Genomic DNA, 19,445 nt, shown 5'->3' on the forward strand with positions numbered 1-19,445 from the left:
ACAAGCAATAAGAGGAAAAATGTAGGGATTTCTAATTCTAAATTTGGATTTCAAACTAAAATAACTACTCTATGCAAGACAAAGTAGTTGGCCCTATTCTAACTATTTCAGGACACCTGTCATTAGTCAAGGACAAGTGGCAAGCCCAAGAATGCCAACCAATTCCAAAAATACAAGCGCTTTTCAAAAATTGTTCAGACCAGTTGATCGCCTTCGATTGACCAGTCAACCATTTTGCAAGTTGAGGTCAATTGCCTCACACATGCACAAGCAACTTCACGTGGGAAGAGAGGGTTGGTCGATTGCCAATTAGTGGTCGATCGAATATCTATGGAACATTTCCACTCCCTCTCTATCTCTAAAACTCAAATGTCTTAGATTCTTTATTATGAGATTCATAAAAAATGACTATCGAAAGTAGATGCACTGACCTCTATTTCATTTGTAGATTTATAACAACATGTATGAATTTCATAAAATTTTAAAGCTAGTAGGTAGTTGTGGGAGAGCTATGCATGAGTGCGCTTAGGGCTTACAGCATTATGGATTTATATTGGTCATATTTTATAAAGCCTATAAAAGGAAAGAATTAGCATTAGCATTCCTAGAAAATAAGCCTTTTAAAAGTAAGCGCTAGTTGTTTCCCTAAGAAAACATTTTTTCATGACTAGCCATCTAAGCCCCTCTTCGAAACTGCTTAAATAGTAGGTAATTATTGTCAAAAGTACTTAAAATCAATACTTGTGTAAAATCATTTTCTATAATTTTGCATGGAAAAATAAAAATAAGAATGAAATGAATTTTAAAAAAAAATTTGAAAACGAATGCACCCTGAAGTTCTCTTTCTAGTTTCTTTTCCATCACTTTCTTAGTCTTTGTTTGCCACTTTTACATTACATGACAAATGCAAAACATTGATTACACGAGATTTTGAAATGTGTTATAATATGAACCAATATGATGAATTGGTCTACAAGGGGGAAATGAAGAGAAAACAATGTTATATAATAATAACTATATTAGATATTTCTTGCAAATTTTGGACTGCCAAAGTTCGAACTTTAAAATGCGGGTCAAATTTATTACAAATTTGGTAAACTATATGAATAAATACTAAATAGCCATAACAAATTGAAAAATAGAAAAGAATTACTATACCACATATGAGCTTTATAACTAAAAGTTTTATGCATTTCTAAATGTATATTACTTTAAATTATGTACTAATATATTTGATACAAAACTTTCTATTAAGAAAATCATAACATAAAATAAAAGCAATATTACATTATTAAATAAAAAAACAATAGTTTGCTGTGGGTTACATTTTAAGAAAGAAACACTGAACCACATCACATTAATTAATATAATTTGTACTTCTCAATGGTCCATTAAGCCTGAACTACAACCATCACCCTTCCAAGCTAAACTACTTGGTAACGATAGCCATCCCTTCGCATAACATATATTTCACTAGCTCAAACCATCTGAAATCTACAGTGTAAACTCTTGGGTAATGATTAAATTGTATTCCCTCAAATTGTCAATTATAATTCAGATGCATGTTGAAGAAGCCTGCTAACGACAATAAGGCAATGTTAAAACCATCAGCCCCTAGACTTTCATTCCAATATCCAACACAAAGAATTCCTGAAAAGCCTCCCTGTGCTGACAAAAATTTGATAAACCAACACTCAAGGGGTGCCTTAGAATAAAGGAAGTTAAACCCACGACACTATAATCAATCTATTTGGGGCATACACTTTCAAGCAAATTCTCCAGCTCAGAACTGATCTCAATCCCATCTTCCTCCAGTCTCTTGTGCATCTCTGGTGCGGTTCTGCCAGCAACTATGTAAATGTTAAGTAGCAAATGGTACACTTCAGAATCTAAAAAATAAACCTGCTTCAGCATCTTGCAAAACTCCTCGGCACCATCAACATCTTTCTCTTCCTCAAAATATTTTAGAAACTTGCTCACTGTTTCTGAGGTTGGACGCAATCCAGTGCCTTTGGCTTCAGAAACAGCTGCTTCCATCTGCCCCATAGCCAAATTTATTTGATGATTCTTCAAAAAGAAATCCATGAACAACTCTCGTGCCCAAATATTGGGCTTCGAAGATCTTTTAGTAGCATCATCAAAGACCAGTTGGGCATCTTTAACCATGTCCCATTTCAGGTAAGCTTTTATCGCAGCATTTGCTAACCTTAAATCAAAATTGGAGCAACACGACTCCCATTCCTCGAAGCATTTTTTAAAGCCATCAGTGTCATCCAGTTTTGCAAGAGCCTGAAGCATGGTAAGATAGCTCGAATTGTTCATCGTTGGAAATTCCGCCTTCAGGGAATTCCATGCATTATTAACCTCATGTAGGTTTGACATACTAGCATACAAACTAATTGAAAAATGGTAAGCCTTGCGATCTCGAGGTTTCATATCATGTAACTTAAAAAGAGCTAGTTCAGCTTTCTCAAAGAGCCCAGCCTTGACGTATATATCTGCCAAATTACTGTGTGTTGTCCAATCACACTTGCTTTCATCTTCATTTCGCATCTCCTCCAAAATATTCTCCACTCCCTGAATATCATTCATGCAAGCACAACTATGCATCCATATATTATAGGTAAATGTGCCTAGAGGGATGCCTCTCTTCTTCATTTCATCTACTAAGGGATGGACCTTTTCAGGCTGATTCAATCTCATAGATAGGGACATAAGATTGTTAAAAGCCAAAGTGGAAGCAAAGCCCATTTCATCCATCTTCTCAAAGAGAGCCAATGCCTTGTCAGTCATTTTTTCCTTGCAATAGCAGTTTAACAGAGCTCCATAAGTTAACAGGTTCTTTGCAGGTGGTGAGAGGCCACTAAAATAACTCTCAGCTGCAGCTATCCCCTTGGTTTTTGATATAAGATCCAGGCATATTGCATAATCAGAGTATGAAATATTAATATCTCTTTTTTCCATCCATTCGATTATCTGCAGCAACAGATGAAGAAAGAGTTATATCAAATGAAAAAGATGACTTCAAGAAACATTCACACACAAGTTGGCAAAGGATTAAACACCAATTAAGCACCAACAATGAGGGCTTTCATTGAAAGAACTACAACTGAATGCTATTTTCATATATACACGATCTCAGGATCAGTTTTTCAACTTCAAAACTGTAACAAAATTCCAAGAGTTTATGCATATCCATAAGCAAATACAGAACTGGGGCATACAACTTTGAAAAAAAGTGTTTTGCAGAGTATTATTTCAGGATTAAATGGATTTGCGAAAAACTATGATCTTGAACTTGTAGACAGCCCCTTTTTGGAACAGCGCCCTAATTATGAATTGATCTCAATTTAAGCCCCACAATTATGCAACAATTATGTAATTGCTGACAATTAGTGGTGTAAGCTTTTTAAGTAATTCAAAATTTTCCAGCTGGTTTACTTACCCGCTTAGAAAAAGAACTTATGGGAGATGGGGTCTAGAAGTGTACCAATCCTTGCATGGTATCTCCAAAATAAGGCTTTGGGTGTGCACTGTTGAGCTTGTTGTATCACACATGCACAATTCCTCACCTCATGCATGTGGAACTATGAGCCCATTTTGCTTGCTGGTTCAATTTTCTTCAATGGTTTTTTTCAAACAAAATCCCGGATTTTTTCAACACAGATTTTGTCCTTGGGGAAACCTAAACCCATTGATGAAGCTGATCTGCTAGAACTACCTCAAGCCAAGTACGGGACAAGGCCAACCATCTTTGCAAGAATTACATTCTGAATGGCATGGTTACTGAGCATAGTAGTGAAGGCACAAGGCGCACCGAAGCACAAGGGATACCTGGAGCTGAGGCATGATACACAAGGCGAAGGCATGTGCCTTACAAAGGTGAGGTGCACATTTATTAAAATTGTGTGCAAACTGCCCCATATAATAGATTCTTGATTTTGTGAAAACATTAGCACTAATATTTGAATTTTAAAATACCAACATATTCAATACGTGAACAAAAATGAATACTGTGTACAAATCTTCAATAATATGCAACTTTCATGGCACAAATTCCACAAAATAGAAGCAGAAATAAGCAAATGGAAAAAAATAAAAATCCAAAGCAGCAATAGAACAGCCCTGAGTCCCAGATGGCCTGACCAAGAAATTCCATTAAAAAAAAGACACTCAGCGTTCATGCCAGAAATACAGGTTAACAGAATCAAAAAAATCCAAGAAAAAGGAAAATGCTTGCCGAAAAAACATCAAGTTTCCAAATAAAACAGCAAAAAATGAAGGGGGGAATAAAGAACATCAAAAAGGGGGCTCACAGCAGCTCTGGCCGAGAGCAGCAGAGTTGTCCAAAAGAAGAAGCAGATAAGAAGACAACTGAGAGCAGCAAAGCAGAAATTTCAGGAAAAGGTAGTAGAAATCTCGAAAAAAAAAAAATCCAGCAAAGGGATTCAAAAAGGGGATCACAGCTCTGACTGATAGCAGTGGTGCAGGCCGTGGAAAGACAAGAAAAGAAAATAGTAAAGGTGGGTGGGTCAGCTTGTGTCGACCCGCCCTTGCCCAATGTGCTAACAAGTTTTATGACATATATTATAATCTCTCTACTGAAGAAATTCGAAATTCTTTGCATCAAAAATTTGTAGTTTAAGATGATGGGACTAAGAAGTTCATAACTGACAACTTTCAGGACTTCTTTTTAATAAAATAAAATAAAAACTTTATTGAAGCTAACGAAAAATAGATACAAAAAAGGAGAACAGGAAGTCCTCACTCATAAAAGACAAAAGAAAAAACCGGCATCAATATCATAAAGCCACCAGTCTCGGATGACATCCTGAAAATGGCAGCCCTAAAAACAACCTGCACTATAAGTCCAAAAAGAAGCCAAATAGCAAACCTGTCCCAAAGAAGATCCATTGACAATCTCTTTCCAAAACAAATTCTAGCATTCCTTTCCAGCCAATTCCTATAACAAAGCACAAAGAGCACACCTCCGCAGGCTCTTAACATCCATACCCTTCCCAAAACCAACAAAAGAAATAGTTAAGAGCTCCTCCACCAATTTAGGACAAAACCACATTTCCTCCAATGGTGTACTCCAAAAATCCCATGCAACTGAACAGTGTAGAGACAAATGAGAGGCATCCTCAAAGCTACTTCCACACATGAGACACATATGAAGAAAAAGCTTTAGAAGGCCTACTTTGCGCAAATTGTTGGTGTTAAATTTAGTTGCCAGATTGAGATTCGAATTTCAGCAATCAAGAATAGAAAATCAAATCAAATTGGAAGATTCAGTATAAATATCCAAAAAATCAATTCCAAATGACATGCATAGTTGACATACGAACTAAAAGAAAAGTAGTACGATACATTTAGATTTATAAAAGAAAAAAATCATATTTCAAGTGTATGATTTCCCTAAACAATAAAAAGTAAGGGAATGAGTGAAGAAAAAATAATTAAAAAAAAATGAACTTTATGTTGTTTAAGGGAAGGGATCAAGAGAATAAAAAAGCTGAAATCGTATTTCCTGCATATTGTTCCTCTAATTAAAAAGAAAAAACAAACTTCTTTAAAAAAATTGATAATAATTTAACAAAATACTAAAAAGCCAATTTTTGAATCTTATCAACACAACAAAACATGAGTACCACCTTAGCCAATGAGTGTTCAATTGTGGAACACTACTCCAAGAGTGAAGAATGGTTTTCTAAAGGCAGGATAAGACCTAAATTTCTATTTTCTCCTCTTTTTAGCATAGAGCTGACATAGACAAGGAATGGAAGGTAATACCGTAAAGCTAAAAGCGATACTTTAAATTAAAAAAAAACTGTTGTTTTTAGAGGTTTTAAATCATTTGGATCTTTTAGGATATGATAGGCTGAGAATTGTGTGAATGGATGGATTCAAAATCGACTAGTTAGATTCACAGGGTGAATCAATAGATTCAGTAACAATTTGGTTGTTTTTTTATTTGCTAGTAAGATTCAAATTGATTTGGTGGGAAATTGATACAAATCGTATGAAGCGAGTCATGAATCGTAATATTCTAACAACTATGGGGTTAACTAAGGGCCACCAGCCAAAAAAATGCCTTTTTCTTCTTAGAAGGAACAATTTTATTTAATAGCGAAAGAAGAAATTCATTGATAGGTTAAGAATATACAAACAGGAGAACAAGACATCTCCTTAACAAAATCTGGGAAGATCCAGATAAAAACAAAGAAGAAAAACAAAAAACAAAGAGAACAAAACAATAAAAACCAGCATGCACTTACAATTCAACAAAAAACACCAACCATGCTGAATATCCAAAAAGCTCACTCCATTAAAGTTCCCATGCCCCACACACCAAAGAGAAACCAAATGATGATCTTCTCCCAAACCAGCAAAAACGAATAAATCTAATTGGGATGTTATCTAGAACTATAAATTTTCCATTTTTCATCTTTTTTAGTGCAAACTTAACTTCGTTAAATCTAATTTTGCGAATAAATCTCATATTTTTAGTCTTTTCCTCATTTTCTAATTCCAAGTTTAAGCCTTCTTTTTGGTTTTCATTATACAGCTTATCTTCGCCATCTTTCTTCTACGACTTCTTCCTTAACAAAGACAATATCATCCTCACTTTTTATACATTTTATATTACCGAAGTCCTTACTCTTTCTTTATCTAACTCTAGCAAGCTTTAATATATCTCTCTCCCCATTTTTTGTATCTAATTTATCATACAAATTATTAAATTATCTATGTTTAGCTTCACTAACAGCCTTTTTGCATCTTTTCTTGCCTCTTCATACTTTTCAAAACCCTAAAATTTCACCGCTAAGACCTCGCAAATAAATAGCAGAGCCGCCCAACCCTTGCCAAAACAGGAGAACAGATTGCTCCACAAAGACCTCACCACCGCAAAATGCAGAAATGAATGACATTTTGTTTTATTCCCCTCCTGGCACATTACGCATACATCAGACCTAAGAACCTTACAAAGTCTCCTAGCCTAAAGCAAATCATTCATATTAATCTAGTTAAGAACCAAAGTCCAAAATGAATGCTCGATTCTTAAAAGGAACTTTAAACTTCCACACAATTTTATCCAGATGGAAACGACCAGGATTAAGAGATTTTGTTAGACGAATGGAAAAAGACTTTGAAGAAAAGGACCCTAAGGAATCCCCAATCCAAAGCGTGTCATCCCCCCTCGTATTAGGATTAAAAGAATTTAGAGCCCTCAAAAGGCAAGTGAGGTCATCTACCTCTCTCATTGAGACTCCTAAAGAAATGTAAGTCCCCGAGACACAAGACAAGCTCCCCCGAGAAGAATCAAAAACTAAAATCAGTATGTCACAAATGGAAGACAATCTATACAAGTGTGGCACTAAAAATCCCAACAAAGTCTCACCCACCCAAATATCCTCCCAAAACAAACCCGGTCACCATTGCGCATAGTGAAATGAGTGAGGGGAAAAAATAAATTGATTGCAATATTCTTTTTCTTGGAGGGTTTGGAATAAGCTTTTCGGTATGTTAGGGGAGAGCAGGGTGTGTCATCATTCGCCATAGGATTTGTTGGTTTCTTCCTTAATGGGGTTTGGTAGGAGTGGAGGTGGTCTGGATTGAGGTGCAGGGTTTTTGCCATTTTGTGGGGTATTTGATTGGAGAGGAATGCTTGTATCTTTACAAGGAAAAAGATGTATTCACCTGTGCTTTGAACAGGATTCAATATTTGACTTCGCTTTGGGCTTTTGCAAATGTGTTTTCTAAGGAGGTGTATCTTTATGGGTTCGAAATGAGACTGGAAGGCAGCGTTATTTTTCATTTTAATTTTTTTATTTTATATTCTTTCCTTTTTAGGAGGATTTATTATGCTCCCTTATTTTTTAGATAACAATTATGTTCCTTTTTTAAGTACATTCTTTCTTCATTAATGATATTTCTTCTTTTTCAATCAAAAAAATTAATTTTGGAAAATCATTTGGGGAACTCATTGACTCATGTTGGTGATTAAAACATTAGATTGCAAAAGAGTCTTCAGAAAGAACAATAGACCAAATGGAACAATTGGTAAATATAAGGGTAGGCCAGTTGCTAAGGGTTTCAGCCAAAAAAAAAAGGGCAGAGATCATTCATCATTTAATCACTTGTAGTGTGGCTGGAATCGCCTCAATAAAAACTTTATTTACTGTCACATCCAAATATAAACAAAGACTGCCTTTTAAAATGGTAACCTAGAAGGCGAACTTTGCATGGAGCTATCTGAGCGGTTGAGACTGGGAAGAGAGTTAACTTATTAAATCCTTATATGGTTTTACTTACCAATTGAAAAAAAAAAAAGAGGTTTAAACAAGTATCCAAAGAAGAGAATAAAAAATTTTAACTCAGATTTTTATTTATAATCATTTTAATGTTAATTACGTCGATAAGTGAATATTTTTCTTATGCACACTAAATTTGCTTGATAATTGCTTGGAAAAATTTCTGCTGAAACAAGCAATATCATCAAGACAAAGCATAGAAGCCCATAAAATTTCTCAATTTCATATCTTGCAAAATATTAAAAATGTTGGCTTCCTAGTTTTAAGTTCTCCAATTTATCAACAATAATCCTAATGTCTTGCATAAATTCTAAAAAATTCAGAAACACACCTGACTTTAGGGGCTGACAGTGCTGAATTTATCCTTCAAAAATATGTATCAAACAATTGAAGTTGGCTTTATTCAAACCAACATCAAAATCTCACGGAGGATAACCAATTTGTCACAGAAAATGTCAAAGTATCATGGTTGGTCCTTAATCCGAATGCCGACAGTCCTTCAAAACTCAGAGATTTTGATTGGCAATCCAAGATCAGGTTAAATTTATCCTTAGAAATGTGAACCAAACTTGATAATCAGTTTTCAATCGAACAAACTTCAAAATCTCAGGAGAAAATCCAAAATTTCAGGCGTGGAGTCTATTATCACAGTTCTGGAAGCAAGAGAAGACACCGGAAAATTTCCACACGTGCATCGCCGGCACTTGGACCACATGCCTTGCTGTTGAGGCTCCTCCAGCAATGAAATTCTGGTTAGTGGCAGATCAGGGGCTGGTGTGTCAGTGATGGTGGTGGTATGTCAAGAAAACTTCAGGAAGTGTGGTTTTGAAGGGTTCGGCAGTTGGATATTGCAAGTGGTGGGGTTTCGGTGGTGCCTGTCTGCACTGTGAAAGAGGTCTCATGAATTGACGCCTGAACATTAGGGCTTCACAGACAGGGCCATGACTGTAATTTTTTATTTATGGCAATGAACAGAGCAGCTGTGATACTGTAATTTTTTATTTGAAGCAACGGATGCAGAGAGATAGACTGCGGACAAAGAAAGAACAGATAGTAGAATTAGATAGAGATGGAGTTAGATTGGAAGGGTGATATGAAATGAAGGAAGCAGTGGAATTGTGTAGTTAAGTGGAGCCTACTCCGGTACCAAGTTGATGTAGGACATAAATAAAAAATGAAACAAAGGATTTGGGAGAAATAATAATTTTATTTCAATGAATGGCAATGTGAACCCTTAGGCTATACAAGGAGGGAGTCTATTTAAACGAGATACATAGTACAGTTGTGATTTTTGAGTTCCATAAAATCAGGTCTTGTAGCGATTGGCATCAGATCTTCAATAAATGTACAGCAACGGTCAAGTCTTTCAATGAAACCGTCGACGGTTTGGTGAATTACCTTTGTGGATTGAATTTATTGTCGTGAGAGCTCTCGTGTCCCTCAATGGCTCTCCACTGATTGGGGCTAGATTGGTGGTTCCAGTGAATGATGCACGTGCATTGAGAGGGCCGAGCTGTGGTGGATTGCTAATAGGATAGAAACTGAGAAGAGGAGAAGATGAGGAGAGAAAGAGAAGGAGAAGAAGAATAGAGGAAGAAAGACAACAGAATGCTGCTGGGCAGCAAAGGATTAGAGACAAAACAGAACAGAGGAGAAGGAAAGGAGGAGGAAGAAAGAAGGAAGAAGGAGAAGAGAGGGGAGGCTGCAAGAGAGAGAGAGAGAAAGAGAGAGTGAGAGAAAGAAAGACTGGAACTGCAATTTGATTCCAATGACAATTGATAACCGTTCCATACAATACACAATCACACTATTTATACACCCAATGCTACAACTAACACAAAAAATTACAAAGTAACCCCAACTAAAATAGAAAATTACAAAGTAATCCCAAAATACTTAAAATACACAAAATAACCCTAAATTAACTAAAATTCTAAAATATCTAAAGTTTCTAATTTAAAACAAAATCATTGATTTCTAAATCTTCAAACAAAATATAGTTGCCTAGAATAATTCACAAGTGATCCCCCATTGTTTGCCACATGTCATCCATGACACAGGTCCCTTCAATTGTGCTGCTTCTCAGCCACATGTGCCATTAGACTACTCAAAACCTCTCCTCACATTGGTCAAAGCCTTATAGGCCTCTTCCAATTGGAGGTGACCTAACCCCTAACACTATAAATACGTCCACCGTGACTCATTTGGCAAGTTTTGCTTAGAGTCTTGAACCATCACTTTCACTTGCCTCTATCCAAAATCTAGAATCCACACATTCTTACATCACTCCTCTACAGTTGGATGTTAAAGGAGGCTGTAACTCCATCCTCACATCATTCACACTCCCTCCATCTGTCATCCAACACCCCTAAGGATTACTTGGCTCTCCTTTCTTAGCTCTATGTGTAGAACAACAACACCAAGATCTGTTTTGAAGAAACGATTGAAGAGATAACACAAAGTTTTATTACAACAATCGGATTACAACAATCTGTCCAACCATGCACTCACTAAATGAGCTTCAATGGCAAAAGGACAACAAATAGAAAAACAAAAGAGGACACAATCTTGCAGTCGAGATGTGTATGGTGCTCCGATGGGGGGGTCTTATTTATAGCCTCTGGTCCGTGAAAGAAGCACATGAGTGGTTCACCTACCATGGTAGGAAGTGGTAGCTCACCTACCATGGCCGACTTTGACATTAGTGGCCGTCTTTGACATACCGTGCCCACCGTTCATACTGGATAGGCCATATCTTCTCAGGGGGAAACCATCGGGGGCGCTGCCCCCGGACCCCCGTGTCTCGAAGGGGAGCGTCTTCTGTCTTCGTAGTACCATTGCGGTCTACCACTTCGACTTCATCTGAACCATACGTCTAAGTGTACCAATTAACTCGTGGGAGGTCGGCATTGCACGCATATACACCAACACCCCCCCCCCCCCTTCAATGTCCACCTACGTTCTTGAACCAACATCAAGAGCATCCCGATGCTTCTGAAAGTCGGAACTACCCAATGCTTTGGTGAAGATATCTACATGATTATCTTCAGTTGGGCAATACTCCATCTCAACAACCTCATCCTCAATGAATTCTCGTATGTAGTGATACTAAATCTCAATGTGATTGGTTCTTGTATGGAACATTGGGTTCTTACTGATAGCTATGCAACTTTGATTGTCACAGTGAATCAGAATTGCAGCATTTATCGTTATCCTAACATCAATAAGAAGTCTTCTTATCCAGACAGCTTCACATGAGGTGAGACAAGCTGACTTGTACTCGGCTTCTGTGGATGATAGCGACACTATTGGCTGCTTCTTGCTTGTCCACGAGATAATTCTATTCCCAAAGAGAAAATAATATCCAGAAACTGACTTTCTGGAATCAATATCTCCTGCCCAATCGGAGTTACAATATCCAATTAGGGATTTCTCTGATGTATAAGAGATGCCAAAATGAGGAGTCCCTTTTATATACTTGAGGACCCTCATTCCAGCCATCTAATGAATTTCTCGTGACTTATTTGCAAATCTACTTAAAATACCAACTGCAAAACTGATATTGGGCCTTGCGTTGCACAAGTACACCAAACTCCCAATTAGGCTTTTGTACCCCTTTCTATCAACAAGTGGAGAGGGGTCTTCAATGGAGAGCTTAATGTTTACTTCCATTGGAGTAACCATTGGAATGCATTCTGTCATCCCAAATGCCTTCAATAACTCTTGAGCATATCATTACTAAGAAATAAAGATTTATCCTAGATGCTGCCACACTTCAATGCCTAAGAAGAAGTGGAGTAGTCCCAAGTCTGTCATCTCGAATTCTGAGCATAGGCCTTCACGGATGTGTTTGATCTTTTGCTCGTGGTCACCTATAAGCACAAGATCATCTACATATAGTACAATTATTACATACATTTCATCCTCCTTCAGTACATATAAATTTGCATCAAAGGTACTTTTACAAAATCCATAATTGGTGAAGAAAGAATCAATCCTCTGGTACCAAGCTCTGGGGTCTTGTTTCAGTCCATACAAGGCTTTCTTCAACCTGCACACTTTGTTGTCTGAATTTGGAAATTCAAATCCAGGTGGTTACATCACATAAAACTCCTCTTTAAGATGACCATTGAGGAATGCAAACTTCACTTCCATTTGAAATAGCACCCAGCTTCTGTGTGCAGTGGTAGCCAAAACCAGACGGATTATTCCATGCGAACTGTTGGTGCAAAGGTTTCAGTAACATCAAAACCTTCCACCTGAGAAAATCCTTATGCAACAAGGTGTGCTTTGTACTTCTCTAAAGTACCATCAGCTTTATATTTTACCTTCCATATCCACTTCGTGCTGATTACCTTCCTATGAGGGGGACGATCCACAATCTCCCAAGTATCATTTTTCATGATACTTTCATATTCAGCTTCCATAGCCGTTCTCCACTTCCGATCAGCCAGCGCTTCATCTAGGTTACTTGGTTCCTTAATTGTACTAATTATATCAGCCATTAAGGCCATATTTACCAAGTGTTCTGCTAATCGATATTGTTCCTTTATTCTCTTCGACCTTCAAGGTCCATTAGGTTGCGAACTTTGATTCATAGGTTCTGAATTGCCATCTTCAAAGAGCTGTTGTACCCACCTGGGGTGTGGCTTCTAAACAGGTGCTACTGGTACAACAGGCTGGTTTTGAATTTCTTCATCATTCACCTCAATCTGCTGCTCTGAGTGAGGCACATGGTGGGTTACTTTATCAGTTGATGATAAAGTGGACCGATCTCTATCTCCCACTAAGTGTGGTCCTTCATCAAATACCACATCTCGGCTTGTGACGATCTTCTTTGCCTCTACATCATACACACGATATGTCTTTGATTCTGTACTGTGTCCCAAGAAGATGCACTTTTAACTCTTATCATCTAACTTCCTTCGACTATCATCTGGAACATGCACAAAACGATTTTGGAAGGTCTTGTGCCTTCATCGTTGCTCTGACCATCATCACAGTGCAATTTTGCCGTTCCACAATGTCATTCTGTTGTGGAGTTTTTGGTGCCGACAATTGGCGCTTTATGCCAAATGCACTGCAATAATTGTTGAACTCCCCTAATGTGAACTCGCCTCCTCGATCTATTCGAAGTTTCTTTAACTGCAAACTTGTCTCATTTTCAACAAATTTATGCCACTTTAAATTTTACAAAAGCCTCAGCCTTATCACGAAGAAAGTACACCTACATCTTTCTACCATAATCATCGACTAACAGCATAAAATAGAAAAATCCTCCTAGTGCAGGAGTAGTCATTTTACCACAGAGAGGCATGTACCAGCTCTAGAGGAAGCTTTGATTTGTTGTTGCTCTCTTGTGAAAATGACATACGATGTTGCTTGCCCAGCATACAAGCTTCACAAGGCTCTGCAGTATCAACTACTACAGGCAGATCAACCACCATTTCCTTTCTCTGCATCTCCTTCAAAACTGCATAGGCGATGTGTCCAAACCTTTCATGCCAAAGTCTGCTTGTTGTATCTCTAGTTGTTGCGGCAAGTGCCACAAACTCATACAGGTTATTCTTTCGAATACCTTCGCCCACAATGTTATCATTGCTATCAATGATCGCAACTTTGTTTTCATAAATTGTACTTCATAGTCACGGTCAGTGATAGCAGCTACAGATAAAAGATTCCTCTTAATTTGAAGAACATAAAGGACATCTGAAAGAGTTTTACCTTGGCAATTCGTGGTTTTTAAGGAAATGGATCCAGTGCCCTCTACTGCACACTTCGCATTATTTCCGACAATCACATTCATAGGTTCATGTAGATGCTTAAGGGAACCATACCAGTCCTTTTTGCTGGTCATGTGTTGGGAAGCTCTACTGTCAAGTACCCATGAGCAATCTCCTGGTACTGTTTGAGCAGTTAAGCACATTTCTTCTGTAACCATGAAAAGATCTAATTCTGGTTCAACACAATTTGCTACCTGTCTGACATTTCACGTAGGCTTCAACATGCCGTTCTTTTCATCGTGGATACGTTTTATGCAATCCTTGGTTGCATGCGCCTTTTTGTTGTAGTAGTAACACGTACCAGAAAATCTCTTCTTGTTCTTTCCCTTCTTCCTTTCAACATTATTGTCCTTGCCTTTGATCTGCACGGTGAAAGCACTACTACTTTCATTTTCTCTAGTTCTCAACCTCATCTCCTCCTCTAGCAATAAAGCACAAAATTCCTCAAAGGATAGTGCAGGAGTTCTAATCTGCGTGTTAAAAGCAGTTACCAAACTGTCATATTTTGATGGCAGCACTCAAATACATCTTCGAGCTAACTCCTCACTGGTCTTTGCTATGCCCACTGCCACCATCTGATCACACAGATTTTTTATTCTGGTGATGAATACTTCTGTCAATTCTCCGTCATGTAACTTTTCTGCAGCAAGTTGATTCTCCAAGTTCTGAATGCGTGCCTGGTTCCTTGTTTCATATTGATTCTTCAAACCATTCCAAGCATCTGCTGCCTTGAATGTATGCTGGATCAACGTAAGTACAAAATCGGATACACTTGTAACAATAGCACAAAGTACATCTGCATTTCGCCTTTTCCATGCTTTGACGAAAGCAGCATCTGGATTCTGGAGGGATGCTTACCTTAGGATTGGTGGGATCAAGCGTACCAATCGGTTTTGGATCTATACGTTGAGCTATATCAAGTAGTTCATATGAATCCAGAATAGCCCGATTGGTGGGATCCATCCGTCTAGTTTTCCTTCTGTGAATGCTAGTGGACGTATCCGAAGTGCTGGTGGAGATGCAGTAGCATAAGATGAAGTTCCTGCCATTGCAACGTCTCAACAATTATAGTCGTTTCTTCTTAGTAGCCTTCAGCTCTGATACCATGTAGAATAACAACACCAAGATCTGTTTTGAAGAAACGATTGAAGAGATAACACAAAGTTTTATTACAACAATCGGATTACAACAATCTATCCAACCATGCACTCACTAAATGAGTTTCAATAGCGAAATGACAACAAATAGAAAAATAAAAGAGGACATAATCTTGCAATCGAGATGTGTGTGGTGCTCCGGTGGGGGAGGGGTCTTATTTATAGCCTTTGGTCCGTGGAAGAAGCACATGGGTGGCTCACCTACCATGGTAGGTGGTGGTAGCTCACCTACCATGGCCAACTTTGACATTAGTGGTCATCTTTGACATTAGTGGTCGTCTTTGACATACTGTATTCACCGTTCACACTAGATAGGTCATACCGTCTCGAGGGGCATTGCACCCCATACCTCCCACCGGCAGCGCTGCCCCCAGACCCCCGTGTCTCGGAGGGGAACGTCTTTTGTCTTCATAGTATCATTGTGGTCTACCACTTCGACCTCATCTGAACCATATGTTAAGTAAGTGTGCCAATTAACTCGTGGGAGGTGGGCATTGCACACATATACACCAACACTATGTACTTTATTCTGCATACAACACTGCCCCTCTCCTCCAAGAACCTCTGTCTACAGGGCTTAGAATACTATCTGTCTATCTCACAATCCATCTTAAAACTTCGGAACTTAGCAGAAATTGAATAGAATACACACACATGTAGAGAGAGAGAGAGAGAGCAGCAGCAGCAGCAGAATTCCATGTGTATATAATTTTGACCAAAAATTATTGGTCCGCCCACTGTTTGTCAAAGGCATTGCAATTCAGAAAATTAACTAATATGAGCACCAAATCAGCCTTGAGGCGTGAAGAATCACTGAACTATCCGGATATATTTGAACTTCCAGTTTCAGAGTGAACAAACAGAAAGCACGAGTTAAAGTAGAAACTGAGGGAAAATAAAGTAAAGGAAACATCATGTGTATCATTCCAGCTCTTCAGTACTCGAGTCTCTGAAAGCAAATTCTTTTTTCGTTTTTTAACAACAAAATTGCAGGTAAAGTGGAGCCAAATTACTTTTTTTTTTTTTGGACTGTTTCTCGGCAAGCAAACCAAGCAGGATACTAATTACCGGGTTCTAAATTGGGGGAAAACGGGGGAAAAAAAACTCAAACAAACGCACTTCTCCGTGCAATAAATTTCTAGGCTTTCCAGTGGAATTGAAAAAATATCACGCATTCTCACCAAATTAAAACAGCGAATTTTCACGACATTGAAGAGCAAGAAAAAACCAACAACTACATATTTAATTTCAATAAATATCACTGGTCATGATCAAACCACTAATGCAGCGTAGGAAACAAACCTCGAGAGCGTGCTGGAACCTGCCGTACCTGCGGAGCTCCTTGACGCAGGCCTGGAGCTCAATTTTCTTGATGATTCTACCCTCCCTAACGTATTGATTCAAAACCTGCGACACGCTCCCACCGGTAGCTGCCAAAGCAGACAAACGATGGTAAAGCCTCTCTTTCTTCCCATGTCTCAGAGGCACGGCCAGCTCCGCCGCAGCCTCCATAACTGCCGTACAGAGCGACCTCGCCAGGGATGCTCCGGCGGACATCATACGAGAAGGGTTCATCTCCCACAAGCTCCACACCTTCACCCACCTCCTTGCACAATGGGTCTCGTCTCTTTCTCACCGGGCGACGCCCCATTACCTGATGCACCCGGGTAGACCCGATAGATCTGATCAGGGCCTGCGTGCACCCCATGATCTGATGCACCCGGGTAGTCCCGATAGATCTGATCAGGACACGTGCGCACCCCATGACCCTCATATATCCGCATCTTTATAGTGTTACGGGTAAAATAAAATGTTAAAGCTTTATTACACCAACATTTTTATGGATAGTGTATAATTTTGCAATTTATTAAAATGAATTCAGCATAAAACAATTAAGTAATCTCAAAATATTATAAGACAGCCCTAAGAGTAACTTTTGTGGAAGTTTAATTATGTTAAAGATTTTATGAAGTTGTATTTTTCTAAGTGTGACTTAATTCACCTAATTACAATCAATTAATTGATCTCTAACTAAACTTAAGTTCAAAGAATTTGTAGTCATGGACTATGATATCAGCATCAAGTTTGTAAGTACAGTTATATTAGGAAAAGGTACTAGTAATTCCCTACACACATTCCTTTCGAATGATACCACAATAATTTCAAAATATTCAAATATTAATCAACTTAAAGATTTTAATTCTTCATTTGATTACATTACTTCATTTTAAATATTGTCCCACCTTATGACCATCAGATATCCAGTCAAAGAAGATAGAGTTTGCCCCCACGGGCATGGCGTTGTGGAAAGACATCAGCACGTAAGAAGGAGTATCGAGAGTTCAATTCCAAGTAAATACACTCACGAAGTCAACGATACATATGGATGGTGAGAGTTTACTCTATGAGGCAGCGAGAACCGTGGATGGTGAGAGTTTGCTTTGTGAGCCAATACGGACCGTGGATGGTAATAGAGATGTGTCCTGGGGGTTGGATTGGCCGAACGTCCAACTGATGTACGGAAGTCCTGTCCGCATCTGGACTTTACCTTGATTAGTGAGATTTGAGGGTGGAGGACGTTAATCCGTAGGTTGGGTGTCGCACTAGAGGGTCCAAAGGATTTGTTGGTAACTGAAGTTCCTATGTAATAATAAATAAATAAATAAATAAGATAGAGTTTCCCTCATCTTAAGAATTTCAAAAGAATGTTATTACATCACTTTTGGATTTCTCCGTCAGATTAATTGATTAAAGGTTTTATTGTTATATAAGATGAAATTCATGAAATTAAATCATAAGATAAAGATAAATTTATCAAATAATAAGACAGATAATGCAGTTACACACTCAAAGAGAACATTACAAGAAGTTAAACTTACCTAAAATAAGATGTACTAACAAATAAATAAATAAATAAATAACTATAACTTTTAAAGTAAGAAAATAAAATCAACAATACTTATCTAATCTTGAAAAGACAATGAAGAAAATTTAATCTATAATTTCTATTTAAAGTAGTTCTATAGTTTTTTATTTTATGAAACCAAAAAAAAAAAAAAAGGAAAGTTCAAAATGTTATGTACAAGAAAAATAAATTTTTATTTTTTTTACTCTTTCCTTTTTTAAAAAAAAAAAAAAAAAGCATTCTATATTTTTCATTCTTTTATAAATGTTGACGTATTAAATATCCAATTTTTAAGGAAACACATCAAAAAAAGTTCGAAGAAACCATAAAAAGGCTAGCACTCACCAAAAAATGTCTGTCACATTTTTTTTTTTTTACATTTTTTTAATTTTAATAATTTTAATTGCAAAAAAAATGAAAATAACAAACAAAATAAAAGACTTATAAACAATACTAACTAAATATAACAAACCTTTTTTCTATTGTTTTCATTATTTTCATATTTTTAACTTTTTAAATAAAAAATAATTAAGGTAGAAAAATAATGGGTACCGGTACTACTACTACAACTAATAATAATAATAATAATAATAATAAAGCCCCCAGGGCTGAGCCCAATTGGCAGGGCGGGCTCCGGGATTTCCTTTCACGAGGTGAGCCTAATCCTGGCATCCCGGGTTCGATTCCTGCGGCTGGGCTCCTGAAATTTACCCCTTTGTAGTGTGTGGGGCCGTACTACAGGGCGTGGGATTAGTCACTGGCCGGTGCGACGGACCGTAAAACGGACGTCGTTGACTGTAGGTGGAAACTCGGGACGTACCCAAAAAAAAAAAATAATAATAATAATAATACTCTACATAGAAAAAACAAGGATAATGCTACGTACATTGTGACACCTCTCCTCTATCCTCGCAAAATGGAGAGCCATGTGGCCTAGGGATGCCTTCTTCTTTTTTAACCTATAAGGATAATAATAACAACGATAACAATAATAATTATAGACACCCAATTTTGTTTGGGGTTAATTTGAATAAACACTAGGATTTCTCAATTACTTGGAGTATAATAGACAATAATTGGCTAAGAAAGAAATAATTGTAATTCCCTTACTTTTTGTTAATTTCTTGCTATGCAATTTGATGTTTTCCGTATTTAATTGCCTTTTCCCCCATCCAACAAGGACTTATGCTTGTCTTGGATAAGGATTTGCTCCTTAACCTTGAAAAAGTTAGCATCCAAACACCCTTGTTAGCCCTAGTGGCTAAGGTTTCTCATTCCAGCTAGT

The 19,445-nt window shown here is 37.6% G+C and overlaps 1 protein-coding gene across 1 annotated transcript; it reads right to left on the reverse strand.

The window, feature by feature from the left end:
* Positions 1-1,267: 1,267 nt before the first annotated feature.
* LOC131148980 (pentatricopeptide repeat-containing protein At1g02370, mitochondrial-like) lies at positions 1,268-17,019 on the reverse strand. The gene is made up of 2 exons (XM_058098976.1): positions 16,558-17,019; positions 1,268-2,976 (listed from the first exon to the last, which is right to left on the reverse strand). The coding sequence occupies exons 1-2, from the start codon at positions 16,828-16,830 to the stop codon at positions 1,747-1,749; spliced, it is 1,503 nt and encodes a 500-aa protein (XP_057954959.1). The 5' UTR covers positions 16,831-17,019; the 3' UTR covers positions 1,268-1,746.
* Between the last annotated feature and the right edge of the window lie 2,426 nt (positions 17,020-19,445).

The sequence above is a fragment of the Malania oleifera genome, chromosome 2 (assembly GCF_029873635.1).
Source record: "Malania oleifera isolate guangnan ecotype guangnan chromosome 2, ASM2987363v1, whole genome shotgun sequence".
In the NCBI taxonomy this organism is placed as follows: Eukaryota; Viridiplantae; Streptophyta; class Magnoliopsida; order Santalales; family Ximeniaceae; genus Malania; species Malania oleifera.

Coding starts and splice junctions, on each gene's coding strand:
- LOC131148980 (XM_058098976.1), bottom strand. CDS start 16,830: ATGAACCCTTCTCGTATGATGTCCGCCGGAGCATCCCTGGCGAGGTCG. Junction 2,977..16,557: donor GGTTCCAGCACGCTCTCGAG/GTTTGTTTCCTA, acceptor CTGTTGCTGCAG/ATAATCGAATGGATGGAAAA.